At 44.7% G+C, this 16,751-nt stretch overlaps 1 protein-coding gene across 1 annotated transcript in view; it reads right to left on the bottom strand.

The window, feature by feature from the left end:
* XYLT1 (xylosyltransferase 1) overlaps window positions 1-16,751 on the bottom strand; it is a 348,573-nt gene that overhangs the window by 28,708 nt on the left and 303,114 nt on the right. The window contains exons 9-10 of the mRNA XM_061209861.1: window positions 3,683-3,899; window positions 514-690 (exon numbers count right to left, since the gene is read on the bottom strand). Coding sequence (XP_061065844.1) covers window positions 514-690; window positions 3,683-3,899 — 394 coding nt within the window. The remainder of the gene's footprint in view (window positions 1-513; window positions 691-3,682; window positions 3,900-16,751) is intronic.

The following is a 16,751-nucleotide window of genomic DNA, read 5'->3' as shown; positions in this document are numbered from 1 at the left end:
AGAGGCCAGGGAAGCTGCTAAACATCCTACAGCCCCCTCACCCTAACATAGAATTATCCAGCCACAATGTCAAGAGTGCTGAGGTTGAGAAACTCTGCCCTCTAACCAAGTTTGTACCCAGAAATATATTTTTAACAAATATTTCAGGAGATTCTGATTGAAAGGCAGTATAGAGAAATGGATACAAGTATGGCCTTTGGAAACAGATAGGTTGGGCTATGTGACCTTGCATAAAGTTACGGATCTTTCTCTGCCTCAGTTTCCCTATCTCTAAAATGGGATAATAATCTATGTACGTATGTAGGTATCTTCTAAGGCTGTTGTGGGGTTAATGGGTCAATACAGGGAAAGTGGTTGGAACGTCCCTTGCATGGTGTTAGTGATCAATCAACGCTGGCTACTGTTGACGTTGTTATGATTATCATCAAGAGCCAGGGTTGGAAAGTGCGGGATCCGGTGACCCGCAGGGCTGCCTCGGATGCCTGCAGACGCTGGCCGGAAGGCGCGGCTCACCTGGAAGCGGTGGAAGTCCTGCGGCTTGAAGTCGTTGGGGGAGCAGCCGCACCAGTCCACGATGTGCTTGTACTGGCACTTGCAGCCCAGCTTGCGGTTCCAGTTGGTGATGCGCAGGTTGTTGTCTACCATGGTGTCGCAGTGGGGACTGTTCTCCAGGACCGTGTGGAAGAAGGACTGCGGGGCAGAGAGGGGCCAACCTGAGACCTCGTCCAGCCTCCCTCGAGTGGGCTGGGGTGGGGGTGGGGGGTCCTTCCCGAGGGCCACCTGACAGTGAAGGGACTCTCCTGGAGACTCAGCTGTTCTCTCTGCAAGTAGGGTCAGTGCAGTCCAGGCCAACCAAGGGTACCCTGGAGGTTTTGTCCAGGGTGGCTTAATGCTGCTTAGAAGTTACTGCTCTGAGTGTTTCTCTAAGATGTCTCTCCCCAGCAGCCCAGAAACTGATTTCAAGACATCTCTTATCACCCAGGACATCCTTTGTCTGCTCGGCAGAGAGAGAAAGCCCCTTAGGGTATGTCAACACATGGGGACCAGAGAAAAACACTGGGACAAGTTGGGCCAAAAGGGCTCTTGATTTTGCAAATAGTTAGACCTGAAACCAAAGAGATTCAGGTCTGAGATATCTTGAAAACAAAGACTGAAGCTCTGGAATTTCACTCCTGGGAGAGGGAGGCCAGAATCATGGATGCCCTCCTACCCTAGTCACTGGAGTAGCGACTACAACACTGGGAGGGGAGGAGGTGGGGGTCCATTGGGCTTCCCACTGTTCATGGTGCTGAACCAGGTGCTGTAATCTCCCCCTATTCCTGAGGCTTGGTCAACCTCTCCTAAGAATCTGAGAAAGAGGCAATGTTGAGAGTGAAAAGAGAGACCAGAGAAGAGACACATGGTTGGAGCTGCTGAAAGAGAGAGAGACGGGGTGTGTGTGTTGGGGGTGGGGGGGAGAGAGAGAGAGAGACTGACTTCTATTTGGACAACTGTTTTATAACAACCTCAGATACCAGGCAGATACGTTCTCCCCTGCTCTCTGCTTCCTAGGGAAAGCTGTTGGGGAACATGTGTCTTCCTGTTACAAATTCATGGCACAGCCTTCAGATTTCTTCTAAACTGGTCCCCTGGAGGTGGTCTGGGAGAAGGGCAGGACAGAAAGGCTGGGATGGAGGAGGTGGGATCTAACAGGGATGCTGGAGTGTAAAGTGCCTGTGTGCGCTGGGAAGTGGGGGATGGTTGGGACAGAGAGAACCAGCATTGGGATGGGCACCTTGATTAAACAGCCAAAGCCCCAAACAGTCTCTTCTCAATGGGTGAGTGGACAAAATTAGGCTCTATCCACACCCCAGCTGCCCTTCTTATGATGTTAAATGACATGCCTGTGAACCTGCATTTTAAGCTTGAATTGTCTACAAGCCCACAGAGGCACATATTCTCCATCAAGCAGTGGGGGAAAGTACCCAATTATCGATTGCCCTGTGTCCTTTTGTAATGATACAGAAATTCCCTGCAAGATAATGGATGAGGAGGTTATCAGAATTGATAGAAAAGGTAATTTTCGCTGAAATAGGATTAAAAGCTGATTACTTAACATGTGTGCAGAATAGCAAAACCAGGCCCAGTGATGACAAGCCCATCATCCCTCAGGATTGAAGTGGGCAGTCAGCCTTACTCAGAGCTTGGCCCTGCCCCAGATGTCAGTGAGGGATGTGGAAACCATCAAATGAATTGCATTGTCTTGTCTGGCCTAGAAACACACAATCTGAGTGGTCCAGAGTTGGGGCACAGCCAGGAATGGTGGGCCATTCATGGGAGGTGTTGCAGGCTCAATAGAAACAGGCCAGCTCTGGAATTTTCTGAAGTTGGAAATTAGGGTGAAAGTGAACTGGAGGTCAGGGAGCTAATCTAGAATCTCTCAGTCCAGGTCTGATAAGAAGGCTGCTGGCATGTCAGGGGCAACACTTCAGCACTGAGTCCCTACCCATTTCCAGACGGGGCTGGGGCTGTTTCAGAATACCCTGCAATCTTACACAATAGGACTTCTGAAATGGACTGAATGTTTGTGTCCCCCCAAAATTCATAGTTTGAAATCCTAACCCCCAGTGTGACAGTGTGAGGAGGTGGGGCCTTTGGGAGGTGATTAAGTCATGAGGGTGGGGTCCTCATGAATGGGATTAGTGCCCTTATAAAGGGGACCCTCACCCCTTCTGTCATGTGAGGACACAGCAAGGACTGTCAGTAGTCAGCCTGCAACCCAGAAGAGGGATCTCACCTGACCATGCTGGCACCCTGATCAAGGACTTCCAGCCTCCAAAACTATAATAAGTACATCCATTTTATTGTATTTTGTTTTAACACCCTGAACTAAGACAGTTTCCCATCCTGAGGTCTGAAAAGTGGTGACAGACTTCCCAGAGCTTTTCAAATACTTCCAAAAGCTGACAGGAAATGCCGAGTCCCAAGCATTTGGACACAGTGACTGTCAATGCAGGGGGCTAGTGCAAACCCAACAGAAGCCCTGGCTTTGGGATCACTGGAATTTCTGGTGTGACTGATGAGGCCAAAACTAGTCTGTCAGGGAATGATAGAATACTATTCAAAATTAGAAAAGGAATTCTTGGTGTTGAAAAGTTATTACAGGATTGGTAAATGTGGAGGATCTGTCAAAAGTTGATGTGGGTGTTTCCTGAAAAAGCCAGCATATACAGTTGTGCAGGTTACACACTGCACAATTCTAGGGGGCACCATTGCCATTGTAGGTATGAGAGCTTTGTATTTATATAAATAACAGTTTTCTGAAAAATGGCAATAAAGTGTCTTGTTCTAACAAAATCAGTATACCGTGATGGTTTTACGACCAATGGGAGCCAAGTGTCTTGAGGAAGAACTGCCTTTTTTACTTTACATCTTTAAAGATGTTGTATAGATTGCTGGTGGCAGCATTGTGCATCTACTCCATACAACCTCCATGTAGACTGGAGGGGACCAGGGGCCCTGCTGTGACAGCAAGGTCCCTGGTAGCCAATACAGTTCCCCATCTTCCTCTGGATGTTTGGAGGACAACGTACTGAACCCTGCGTGGCTTTGCCAAAAATTCAGCAAAAATTCAGCGTCCACTTTGCTCCAAAGGTTAGAGCCAGCCCCTACCTTTCTCAGGGATTTTTTCCTGGATACTCACCTCTGCAGGAAGCAGGGTGTAGGAGTAGAATTGCTTCATTTTGGTCACCAGATCGTCTGTGGAGAACGTCACATACTCAACAAACTTCCGATTTAGCAGGAACCAATCTGAGCCGCCATCCACGGCAATGCCCTCTGGGATCCGCCGGTCCCCCAGGCGCCACATGTGGGCATCACACTCCAGAAAGAGCCGGTCCAGGCCCTGTTTCCGGATGAACCTGGGCAAGACAAAGTAGCGCTTAGCCCTGAAAGAGCGCCACCTAGAGTCCAAATGAAAAGGCACAGTCTCGGCAATAAAGGCATTTATTGAGTACTTACTGTGTGCTAGGTACTGAGCTAGGGGCTCTGTGTGTAGTTTTTCACTTGATCTTCACAAGCGAGGCTGGTGTCTATAACCCTATGAGGTAGGTATTATTATTATGCCCATTTTACAGATGAGGACACAGAAGCTTAGAGAGCTCAGGAGACTTGCCCGCCAAGCACAATTAGATGGCAATGATCATCTGCTACATCTGCTTCCTCTTTAGAGAACTTTTGAAATCACCTTTTCATGCCATGGATGCCTTGGCAGTTTGGTGAATACAGCCTATGGACCCTCATCTCAGAATAATGCTTTTATTTTTTAAAGTTAATTAATTAATTAGTAAATTAAGTATAGTTGATTTACAATATAGTGTTAGTTTCAGGTGTACATCAAAGTGATTCAGATATATATATATATATATATATACACACACACACACACATATATATACACATATATATATTTCAGGTTCTTTTCCTTTATAGGTTATTACAGGATATTGAATATAGTTCCCTGTGCTATACAGTAAATCCTTGTGGTTCATCTATTTTATATATAGCAGTGTGTATCTGTTAATCCCATACTCCCAATTTATCCCATTGCAGAATAATGCTTTTAAATGCATACAACAAAAATACACAGGGTTACAAAATATTTCCAAAAATACCAAAGTGATGATATAGTAATTCACATGATTCTTGATTCACACATTAAAATGGGTATTACAAAATATTTTTTAAAACACCACATTTATGATAATTACATGTGTTTCCTTTTTAACACATATAATAACAAGATCTTGTAGTAGGTCTAAAAACTACTGTAATTTTGAAGAAGAGGTGAGCATATATGACATTTAGAAGTGGATGCATCAATTATAATGCAATTTGAAAATATGTGATTCCTGGAACTTTCCTGGTGGTTCAGTGGTTAAGACTCCACGCTTCCAATGCAGGGGGCATGCGTTCGATCCCTGGTTAGGGAACTAAGATCCAATATGTCACGTGGCATGGCCAAAAAAAAAAAAAATGTGATTCCTAACAGTAACTGCTAATACTGTGGTGGTTTGTTACCCTACATTTAGCTAGATTTCAGTTAGAGTTTAGTGAAAATTAAGATCATTTTCTTCCTATTCAAAGTCACAGACCCCTGAATTCTATCCATGAACCTCAGATTAATAACTCCTGCTCTAGGACACACACACACACACACACACACACACACTCTCTCTCTTGGGATTCTGCAAGCCAGGCAGGGTGGAATTGGCATTTCCTAATTTGTAGATGCAGAAATCAAAGGTCAAAGAGCTGGTAACGTGGGTGTGTTGGGAGGGTAGACAGAACGAGGGCCAAACTTTCTGGCCCAAACTCTCAGTTCATTTACAGTTAGCATTAATTTCGCACCTACTCTGTGCCAGGCATGTGCTGGCCTTGGTGGGAGGAAAGGAGAAGTGAGGATGGTCCCTGCTCCTCAGGAGCTGGTTATCTCGTTGGGAGTTTAGAGTCTACAGGTCTCCCCACCCAGGGATCTTGCTGCTCCTCCAGCTCATACAACATAAAATCAACCATTTTAAAGCATACAATTCAATGGCATTCGTTCATTCACAATGTTGTGCAATCGTCATCTCTAGTTTCAAAATATTTTGTCACCCCCATCCTCATCAGCAGTTACTTCCCATTCCCCCTTCCCTCCAGTCCCTGGCAATCCATCTATGGATTTACCTATTCTGGATATTTCTTATAGATAGAATCACACAAGTTGTAGTCTCTTCCACTTAGCTTTGTGTTTTCAGGGTTCCTCCACATTGTAGCAAATAATGGGGCTTCACTCCCTCGTTTCTGTCTGCCCAGCATCCATTCTCTGGGAACCACACCTTGATTTTATTTTGGACAGTTGCTCACCCTCAACTCTCAGTTCGCTTGGTTTGCCTCACCCCCAGCACCAGGGGTGGGAACACGACTCAGCCTGGTCAATCAGAGTATTCCACCTGCTTGGCTGCCGTAATTGCTTCATGGATGGGCAAGCAACTCAAGCCGAGTCTGAGACTAGGTTCTGGATTTTTGCTGGACATACTAGGAAGGAGGGCTTTTCTAGGGGATTTTTTTCTGGAAGAATGTAAGCTGAGGGCTGCTGACAGCCATCTTGTCACCATGAGTATAGAGGTTGTCTGATCATGAAGGTAACACAGAAGAGAAGACAAAAAAAGAGAGATGGAGAATGGGAGGGAGGGAGGGAGGAAGTAAGGGAGGGGGAGAGACAGACAGACAAAGCCTTGATGACTTTGCTTGAGACCCTGGATCTTGCTATACCTGACTCACCCCCAGACTTGTCAGTAAAGTGCTTAAGGCATTTCAAGATGGGATTCTGTCACTTGCAATTGAAAAAGTCCTGACTAATACATTCCTGAATGATTTCACCTTTATCATTACCGTGATGAATGCAAATGTTCTTAGGCTCCAGATAGGGCAGGTAGCCATAGCTGTGGCACATTAATGCCACTTCTTCCACTAGAGCAGGCTGCATCCCCCATTGTGTGTCTAGAGGTCTTTGTGTCTCCATGGCAGACCTCATCTCTGTCTTCACATTAGAGTTACCTGTCTCCTCTGAGGTAGATGCTGTGCTCACTAGAACTGACCTTGGCTTCCTCCTTTCTGCCTACCTTACAGGTCCTGGAAGAGTGTAAGGCATCTTCTCAGGAAAGGTCTACTGTGATGACCAGACGTCAGGGCATAGAAGCTGGAGATAGTCCCACCCTGTTGGTCATGCTGAATTCTACAAAGAATCTCTCCCATTGGGCCTCCCACAAATCCACCAAAGGGAACTTCCTGAAACCTCACTAATAAACCCACATCCCTAGCACTTTCTTCTACATAAATAGAGGACCTGCTTCTTGACATTGGTCACTCACTGAGCACGATGGTGTAATATATTTAATTCTTAACCAAATTGATGCTAGTGTAATAAAAATGGTGACAACAATGATGCTGGTGGTGAATGGGCTTAATTCTGCTAAAATGTGCTTTTCATCTACATTGCAGTGTGGCTCTACCACTAACCAGCTGGGTGAATTTGGAAAATGATGACCTTGACTCAGTTTCCCCCATGGGAAACTGACAAAGTTGGGCTAGTTCTAGGTTATAAAATTAAATGTCTACAGGGGTCAGACAAATAATATAAGTTTGTGAGGGGGGCTGAGTATAAGATAGCAGGGTAGGTGGAGTTAGCAAAGACGTAGAGACTGCATTTTCTGAAAAGCACTCAAATCCCTTAAAAAAAGCATTTCTGGCTAAATAAGACATATCCCTAGGCTGAATCCAGCTCACAGACCACCAGTCATAACGCTGGGTTAGGTAATCTCTAGGGTACTTTCCAGCTGTGACATTCTCTAAGTCCCTCTGTTATACCCAGGAAGAGGTGTGGGGCAAGCATTAGACGGATGCATGGGAGCCCAGAGAAGGCTGACAACTTTTCTGAGGATACAAACAAGGGCAGAAGCCGACCAGAAGACCCACGTGTCCAGCGTCCCTGGTCCTGTTCTTTCCCTAACACACCTTTCCTAGTGCAAAATCCAAGTTCGTTAGCAAAGCCATGTTCTCTCTGGGGAGCGACCTGGTGAAGGGTTTTCAATGCACTCGCCATAGCACTCACTGACACCAAACCTGGCTCTAACTGACCCACTGAAGGAAGCCGCCGAGTCTGAGGAAATAAAATCCTACCTCGACTCTGGCTGGTGTCAATTATATGATAATGTCCAGTGGGCACACTTAACTGTGTTTAAAACTTTAAATTTTAGATACTCTGTATCAAAACTTACATGGTAATCAAGACCAACTGAGAATAAGAGAGAGAGAGAGAAGAAATACAGGTGGGACGACTTGCAAAATTTTTCTTTCCGTGGACCAGCTTTTTAATTTCATGTTCCATTAGATGGGATAACAGCATCATCTTGCAATTTTAACGTGATGTCCCAGACCGCAATATCCAAATACAATATTTATGCCGTAATCTCCAAAATGAAATATTCACGGGGTTGGGAGATTGGCCGCTGTAAGTATTGCCTTCAAAAACTGATAAGCTGCAAACACATGCTTTGGTTAATTATGAGTAAATAGAGACCACAGATTGCCTAGGTCTCAGAAAGGGGCTACCAGGAACTTAGGTCTGGACTGGGAGAAGGTGGCAGACGCCCAGAGTCTGGGTATCTAGCAGGCGAAAAGAATCAGCTGTTTCAACAGTGATTTGCTTTTTATTCTCCCCTGTGGATTTACTATAACTTGAAAAGGTAAAGGTTGGATACCAAAGTAAGTTTGTGAACACCTGGGTGAATCTTGTCATCAATGCTGGCTCACCAGGAGAATGTGCACGGCTCTCTCACCTGAGGGATGGAGGGAAGATTTGCAGCAATCGGCCCAATTCACAGAAGGTGATCAATCATGCTGCCCTCCCTTCAGTTTTGTTTCCAGTTGACCTGGTTACCTGGTAAAACTGGGGTCAACAGGTGATACCATAGAAGAGCAGACATGAAGAGGATCTGGTACCAATGCTGTCTCTGTTTTCACTGAGAAGTGGGGCTGGCTTAACCTCTCTGAATGCCAGTTTCCTCACCTGTAGGATGAGCTCCATGACACCTGTCCCGACAAGTTCCCAAATCAGCTGCAAAACTGTGATGGGTGATGTTTACAAAGGTCCTTGCAAAGTAAGCACTCTTCACCCAAGCAATGGGCTGACCCAACCATCAGTTCTTTTTTTCATAGAGATAACATCCCTCCCCAATCCTCCTTTGGTGTTTTGTTTTTCTCCGTAGCACTTTTCACTTTCTAATATAATATACAAGGTATTTATTTAGTTTACTGCCTATTTCTACTACTGGATGTAAGCCCCAAGAGGGCAGAGATTTTTGTCTATTTTTGATCACCTCTGTATTCTACCACAGTGCCTAACAGACAGCTAGTGCCCAATAAATATTTGTTGAGTGAATGAATAAAGGGAACAATAACAGCCACGTCTGTCAGGCAATCAGGAAGTAGCTGCCATTAGTTAGCCAGGTATCAGATTTTTCTAACACACATTCGACAGACAAAGGAACTGAATCACAGGAAGGTTAAGTAATTTCTCCAAAGTCACGCAGCTAACAGGCCTAGACTTGAATCCAGGTCTGGATGAATCCAATGCAAGTGCTTAACTACCCTGCCATTCTTCATCTCAATTCGCCAGGGTCCCTCCAAAAGGACCCAAATGAAGGATCTGAGAACTTCTATTTCCTCAAAAAGACAATGCCCAGAAATGAGTGAGCCAAGAGAAAATGGCTCATTGCTGGTTGGAAGAGGCTTCCAGCCAGACCTCACAAGGACTTCTGTCTTCAGAATAGGTTACTTAAGGGCAAACATGGTATCGTTTGCATTTGGTTTTACCTCCTGGGCTCTCAGGGATGGTTTGCCTCCCTGAGATTTTTCTCGACTGCCACAATATGGGACAAAGTCAGAGGTAAATATGCTTCTACTAGGATGTCACAAGGACCAAATCTACTCAGTTGAGTGTCAAAGGAGATCAGATGGAGGATGGCAAGGGGTCCTGGATCTCCCCCATGGGAGAAGAGGTCAGTTAAGAAAGTATCTGTAGCCTTTGGAAATGGCCTCAGAAAGGGCAGACAATGAAGCAGTCTCTCAATTCAGTTAATTCCCTGGCTACAATCTCGGTATATTCATCAAGTGTGGAATTACTCCAGAACCGTCTTGTCCTGTAATGAATTCTGAAAGGAAGAACACTGCCCCTCAGATTTTACAGCATGTTGGAGCAAGAAGGAATCTCAGCAAGCAGCTAATATAACTCATTTTATAGATTAAAAACCCCCACACTGAGACTCAGAAAGGATGTGTGATCCGAAGTCATCCGAAGTCACACAGCCTAGAAAAAATATTTCCTCTTCTTCTCTTTCTCTCTCCAGCGATCTCCCACTGAACCCAGATTACTCCTTTAGCCTAAGTACAACCTAAGCATTTCAGTTTAAAAATAAAGTCATGGAACAAAGCATGAAAACACAATGTATGAAATCAGCCAGCTATGTGAATGGGCTCACACAAACAGCCATGGCACACAGGGGCTCTGGAGCCGGAATATTTGGTACAAGTCCTGGATTTGCCACTAACCTTGGGCGACCTGAACATGGATGCCTCAGCTTCTTACACGGAAACTGGTGATCGTCATAATATCTGCCTCAGAGAGTTTAAGTGAGATTATATTATATATGGAGAGGGCTTAGCATAGTGCTTGGCACTTAGTAAGTGCTTAAAAAGTGTTCACCAAGATACTTAACTTTTTCCCTCATCAAGCCAGAAAATTAAAACTTCTCTCTCTCCTCTTCTCTATTCTGGGATTTGGTAGACAGGCATGTGTAGGGCACCTCCACAGCTAAGGAGAAACCCTTTATGCTCTGAGAAGCAATGCCTTTTCAGCACCAAGGACAGAAGCCCAAAGCCCTCACAGTGCACCCATCTCCTGCAATTATTTTAGTGCAGCAATGCCCAGGGCTGTGGTGGTAGCGGGTGACAAGCAACACGGGCACCCTGATTCTGTCTGAGAACCACAAATACAAAACCCTCCCATCTTTCCAAGGCACAAGTCAGTGAGGATTCAGGTCACTGGGTTCCTAGTTTGGCAGCTCCACAGGGGCTCTGCTGGCCATTTCTCACATGTCCAGTGTGGGTTATGCCTTTTCCCAAGCTGGGCTGGAGTCAGCTGTCAGGCCCCAACTTTGCAGTAGTTGGAAGAGAAAAGGGGCTTGGGGCATTTGCTCATTCAGCAACTCTCCAAGTCTCTGTGCTGAGAATATGGTTGTGAAGAAGACAGACACCACCATCCCTATCCTCTCTCCTTTAAGATGAAAGATAAAACCATAATATTTACCATTTATTGAGCACTTGCTACTTTCTAGGTCCTGTTCCTTGTACTTAATATATAGTCTCTCATTTAATCTTCATCACAGTCCTATGAGGATTCATTCTCCAAATGAAGGAACAAAGACACAGAGAGGTTAACTAATTTTCCCGAGGCTACACTGTTGGTTAGTGGCAAGGAAGGGATTCAAACCTTAGCAGTCAGGCTCTGGATCCCACACTCTTAGCCACAAGACTATAACACTACTCTAATAAATAGGTAAGTAGTCATAAACAGCTACAAAACACATGAATATGTAATTAGATGTTTGTGGTAAGTGTTATACAGGAAAACTTAGAGTGCAATGACAAAATAAAGAGACAGGGACTTAATTAGTGAAGACTATTGGGGAAGACTTTGCTGAGGAGGTGGCATTGACAAGAAGGATGAGAAGGAATCAGTCATCTGAAGAATTTTGGGGAAGAACTTTATAGGAGACAGAAATAGTGTGTGCAAGAGCCCAAATGAACGAAAAGGAGCTAACGTGGTGGGAGTGGAAGCTACAGGGAGAAGCTCAGCTTCACTACTTCACTCCAGAGGAGACCAGTCACAGGAGAGGCAGACTCTGACCTGATTGGTGGAAGGAATGTATCAGCCATAAGTACATGTGGCCTGGACATGGCAGGAAACTCCACAATGAACATACTTAGGGAAACGGTATAGCACAGTGGCTAGGAATGTAGACTCTGGAGCCAGACTGCCTGGGTTCGAGTCTCTTTCCCCATTCCCAAGCTGTGTGTTGTTTAATCTCTCTAGCCTCAGTGTCCCTATCTGGAAAATGGGCATGATAATGACTGCACTTACACCATGGGATTGTTGTGAAAATTGTAAGAATTAATATCGCTAAGGCATTTGGGACAGTCTCTGGCACACAGTAAACCCTATCATTACACATGCCCTGGGCGAAGAAAACTGAGTTGGCTTTGACATTCAGGAATGGAAAAAAACCCAGCCTGAGCAGAAATGCAGAGTTAGGGGCCCAAATCCTGGAACTGAGAATCCCAGGCTTGGTGGCCCATGCTCTTCACAGCACTCAGGGCCCGAATCAGCTTGCACCGCTAAGAGTCTAAAGGTCCATTGAGGGCTAACTGATTTCCCCTATTTCACACATATTTAAAAACAATGTCTACTGCCTTCTGTTCTGATTATAAAAGTAATGCAGTTTCTCCATAGAAGGCATGGAACACAAAAAGAAAGCAAAGAAGGAAATAAAAAAATCATGCTCTGCGTCTCAGAGATGACACTGCACATATTTTCCTTCTAGCCTTTGATCCAACTTTGACATGTATTGTTTTGAAAAAAGAAAAGATTGAAAGTTGACCTCAAAACTCATGCGGAGGCCCACAGAGCGTCTGTGTACACAGCTTTGTATGGGTGCCTGTGTGATGCTAAGCTTTATTTTGACATGGCTACCATAACTGGATTAAATAAAGTGAACATGCAAACAGGGATAAACTCACCGGTTGGGTTTAAGAAAAGCAAGAGGGAAATGCAATCTGCTTTCCCCATTGGAGATGAGATATTAGTTACCTCCTCCCATCAATCATGGTGCTACGAGACAGATGGGGAGAGAGCTCTTCTCCTGATAAACAAGTTGGCACCAAAGGGCCTCCTGAAAGCAGATTTGCTTGGAGGAGGTTCCTGGCCAGGCTCTTGATGGATTTGCCAACTTTTGGTTAAACAATTGCCTATTTATACATCAAGGGAGGTTTGGGCCTGAAGATTAGTTCAATGTCAGAGAGAAGAAGCTGCTGAAGATGCTTTAGCTGCCATTCTGGCGCCCAGCGAGGGACTGCCGCCTCTAGCAGGTGGGCCCCAGACCAGGGAACAGGAAGAAACTTGTTTATGCCACTTCTGACCTGAGGGCTGGTACCCCTCCTAGCTTCCTTCTGGTCTAGTCTTCTTACATTTGAAATGCTAGTTGTTCCTCTAAGAGTTGGAGAAAATGTTTCGAAAATGTTAATCACGTGTATATATACCATCTTCAAGGCTTTTCCATCGTTGTCACCATCACCACTATCATCATCATCACCATCATCAACTTAATATGCATAACTAACTATTCCAAGAGCTTATTCACATATTCACTCATTTAATTCTTGCAGCAATTCTATGAGGTTGGTTTTATTATCATTATTCCCATTTTACAGATGAGGAAACTGAAGCACAAGTGATTGATGTAACTCACCCAAGGCCACACACCTAGTGAGTGCTCAGCATACGAACGCTGGCAGTCGGGTTCCAGAACCCAGATTCTTAACTGCTATGCTATAGGTTTTATGAAGTCTGTATGAGACTTTCCTTAATATTTCTTTTCTAAACCAACTTTAGATAGCTTCAACTGTTTTCTTTTAAACTTAGTCTTATTCTAAGCATCATGTCCATGAAATCATCGATTAGATGGGCTAATTATATAAATTTTAGTTGATATGCATAAAATCAATACTAACTCTCCCATGATGCCCATTTATGAACACCCCAAAATAACCTCACATATCACTGGTGGACTGTGAACACACTTTGGGATAGGGTGACTCTAGAAAGTAGGCGAAGGACTGATTTTCCTCCCTTGCTCCTTTAAAAATGATTCTGCTTAAAATCAGCAGAGTTTTGCTCTTTCATCCACACACCCCAAGAACTGAAAACAACAGGTCCTCTCAGATGCAGTCACTAATCATGGGGTAATAAAAGTCAGACCTAACCAGGCTCCCATGCCAGCTGTGTGGAATCTTGAGCAAGTTAAAGCAACTTTGCAAGCCTCAGCTGTACTCTTTAAAAGAGGATAACACAACTCGAAAGCACCTGGCTTGGCACTTCCTGTGGTCAGTGAGGATACTCAGTCCTCCACAACCCCCACATCACTGTCCTGATCTTATGAAGAAGAGGACACGAAGGCATGGAGAGTCGAAGCCATTTGTCAAAGTCCCCTGGCTGTCATACGGCAGAGCTGGCATTTTGGCACAGGTGTCTGGACTCCTTTGCCCATGTTCTTACCACTACACCACACCCTGCCCCAGGGCTAAGCACTGGGGCCCTGGTGACCTTGAATTATTTGGAAAACTTAGACCAATCAAGGCCGGAAAATTCCCAGAGGAAACTCTATTCCGGCTGAGGGAAATGATTTTCCCTTTCCATCTCCCTGTAAGGGGCCTGTCCCTACACACTGAGCCTTGATCAAGCTGCCGAGATTTGGGAAACTTCTCCAATGCTCCCCGAGCAGAAGCCAGGAGTTCCTGGGGATGTCTGCCAAGACCTGCTAATTCAGGGCACTTGCTTCTTTTAGCCCTGCAGAGGTTATCTGGGAAACTGATAATTGTGCTATTTGTCTTTCAATATATCTAGCTACTTCATTTTTGGAGGAAAGCAAGGAAATACAGTGAACACAACACTCCCCTTCATTTAATTATAGAAGCAGTCAGGACCAATTTGGCAGCTATTGAAGTATCAGTTTGCCTTTATGCCATCTCTTAGCAGCGGGAGCTGGAAGTCCAAATTGGCTGCTAAAGGCTGAAGCTGGGGACAGAAGGTCAAAACTGCTATTAGGAACCACGTGGAATTAAAAACTAAGGCACCCTGTGGCCTATTTTGTATCTCACTGTTTGCTTTTGTCCCTCTCCATCTCTCTGTCTTTTAAACTCTCTGCCTCTGTCACACTGTCTGGTCCCGAAGCATGAAGCATCAGAATGGGAAGGCATTTGGAGATCATGTCATTCAACCACTTTGTTTTTCAAAGGGAGAAAATGAAGCCCAGAGAAGCAGAGTGGCTGCCTCAAAGCCACCCAGCATATTGGAGGAAAGCAGGACCAGAACACAGAGAGGCTGCATCATGCAGGGATTTGAGCTTGGGCTCTGGGGACACACTCACTTAGGTTTGAGTCCTAACCCTGCCTTAGTTGTGTGAGCTTAAGCAAGTTACTTCACCTCTCTGAGTCTCAGTTACCTTATCAGTAAAATGAGGCTAATACGTTGAGAAGGGTCACCATCTGGAGCCAGAAAATTAAACCAACACAAAGGGAAAGAGAACTAACAGAAGTTAATGGGTGAGGGTGGTCAAAAGGTACAAACTTTCAGTTATAAAATAAGTAAGTTCTGGGGATGTAATGTACAGCACGGTGACTACAGTTAATAATACTGTGTTGTACATATTTGAAATTTGCTATGATCTTAAAAGTTCTTATCACGAGAAAAAAGATTGTAACTATGGGTGGTGATGGATATTAACTAGACTTATTGTGGTGGTCATTTTACAATATATACATATATTGAATTGTTATACCACTTACTTGAAACTAATATAATATGTCAGTTATATATTAATTTAAAAAAAGATTCCTGCCAGTGAACTACTTGGCTATTTGATGCGATGTGTTTATTTTACTTTAACCCTCTCCAGAAATAATAAGAAATAATTAAGCAGCCAGAAAATAAAAAAAGAATTAACGGAGAGTCTGGGCTTGATGATATCATTTGAACTGCTTGATTCAGCTATGTCTGAAGTCAGATACTAATGTTTTAGTTGCATCACCCAATAACTTCCTTTACCCTTTAAGCGAGTTTGAGCTGAGTTTCTGTCACTTCCCACCAAAAAGGGTCCTTCCTAACATACAATCAGTGCAGAGGCAGAGCGGAGCCCCACCCAGGCTGCACCCGTGGGAGACATGAGGGAAGATGGGCGTGGCTAGGTTTGTTCACTCAGCAGGTGAGGCCTCAACTGACAAAGAGGAGAAAGTCGCCGTTGATGGCTCATTTTACTATTGAATTAATTCTAAATTAATCTCCTGAATTCATCTAAGTGAGAGAATCCCAGCTGAGGACTCATGCATGAGTGTTGGAACTTGTGAGCTGTTTTGTCCAGAGAGCTTTGGGTTTTAGGGTTTCAGAGGGAGATGCAAGCAACAACTCCTTAGCCTGCGTCTTTATCCTGCCCTTTATCCTGCTGTGCCATTTGGGTACCACCTGTCAACTGCTGATGCACATCAACTGGACAAGATGTACTCATAGACCCAGAGGCACAACTCTGGCCTATACACCATCTATTTATTTCTCCCACCTGCAATATTTGAGTCCAGTGTTTATCATGGCAATGATATCATCACTACCACCACCACCACCATCATCATCTTCATAGGGCATTTATGATATGCCAACTATATACAACATCTCATTTAATCCTTCCAACAATCTCGTGCGTATAAGTCCACTAATGTTTCCATTGTACAGATAAGGGAACCGGCTCAGAGAGGTTAAGTCACCAGCCCAGTGAAACACAGACAGGATGTGGTGGATCAGAACTTCAACCCAGGAGCTATGACCTCAAAAACTCATGGGGCTTCCCTGGTGGCGCAGTGGTTAAGAATCCGCCTGCCAATGCAGGGGACACGGGTTCGAGCCCTGGTCTGGGAAGATCCCACATGCCGCGGAGCAACCAAGCCCGTGCGCCACAACTACTGAGCCTGCGCCTCTGGAGCCTGTGCTCCGCAACGGGAGAGGCCGCGACAGTGAGAGGCCCGCGCACCGCGATGAAGAGTGGCCCCCGCTCGCCGCAACTGGAGAAAGCCCTTGCACAGAAACGAAGACCCAATGCAGCCAAAAATAAATAAATTTATAAAAAAAAAAAAAGAAAAGAAAAAACAACTCATGATTTTAACCTCTGTGTTGTACCCAGTTCTTAGCACAGGGCCTAGAAATAGTAGATACAGAATAAATACTGAGTAGGCTGAAACAACAATACTAGGGTGGATGTAATTCAGACACAAGTCTATCAGCTTACAGTGGATTCCTTTCTAATGATATGACTTTGCACAAAACATGTATTATAAGTTATCTGGAAGTG

Source organism: Eubalaena glacialis, chromosome 13 (genome assembly GCF_028564815.1).
Source record: "Eubalaena glacialis isolate mEubGla1 chromosome 13, mEubGla1.1.hap2.+ XY, whole genome shotgun sequence".
Taxonomy (NCBI): domain Eukaryota; kingdom Metazoa; phylum Chordata; class Mammalia; order Artiodactyla; family Balaenidae; genus Eubalaena; species Eubalaena glacialis.
This window is presented reverse-complemented; position numbering and strand designations above follow the sequence as displayed.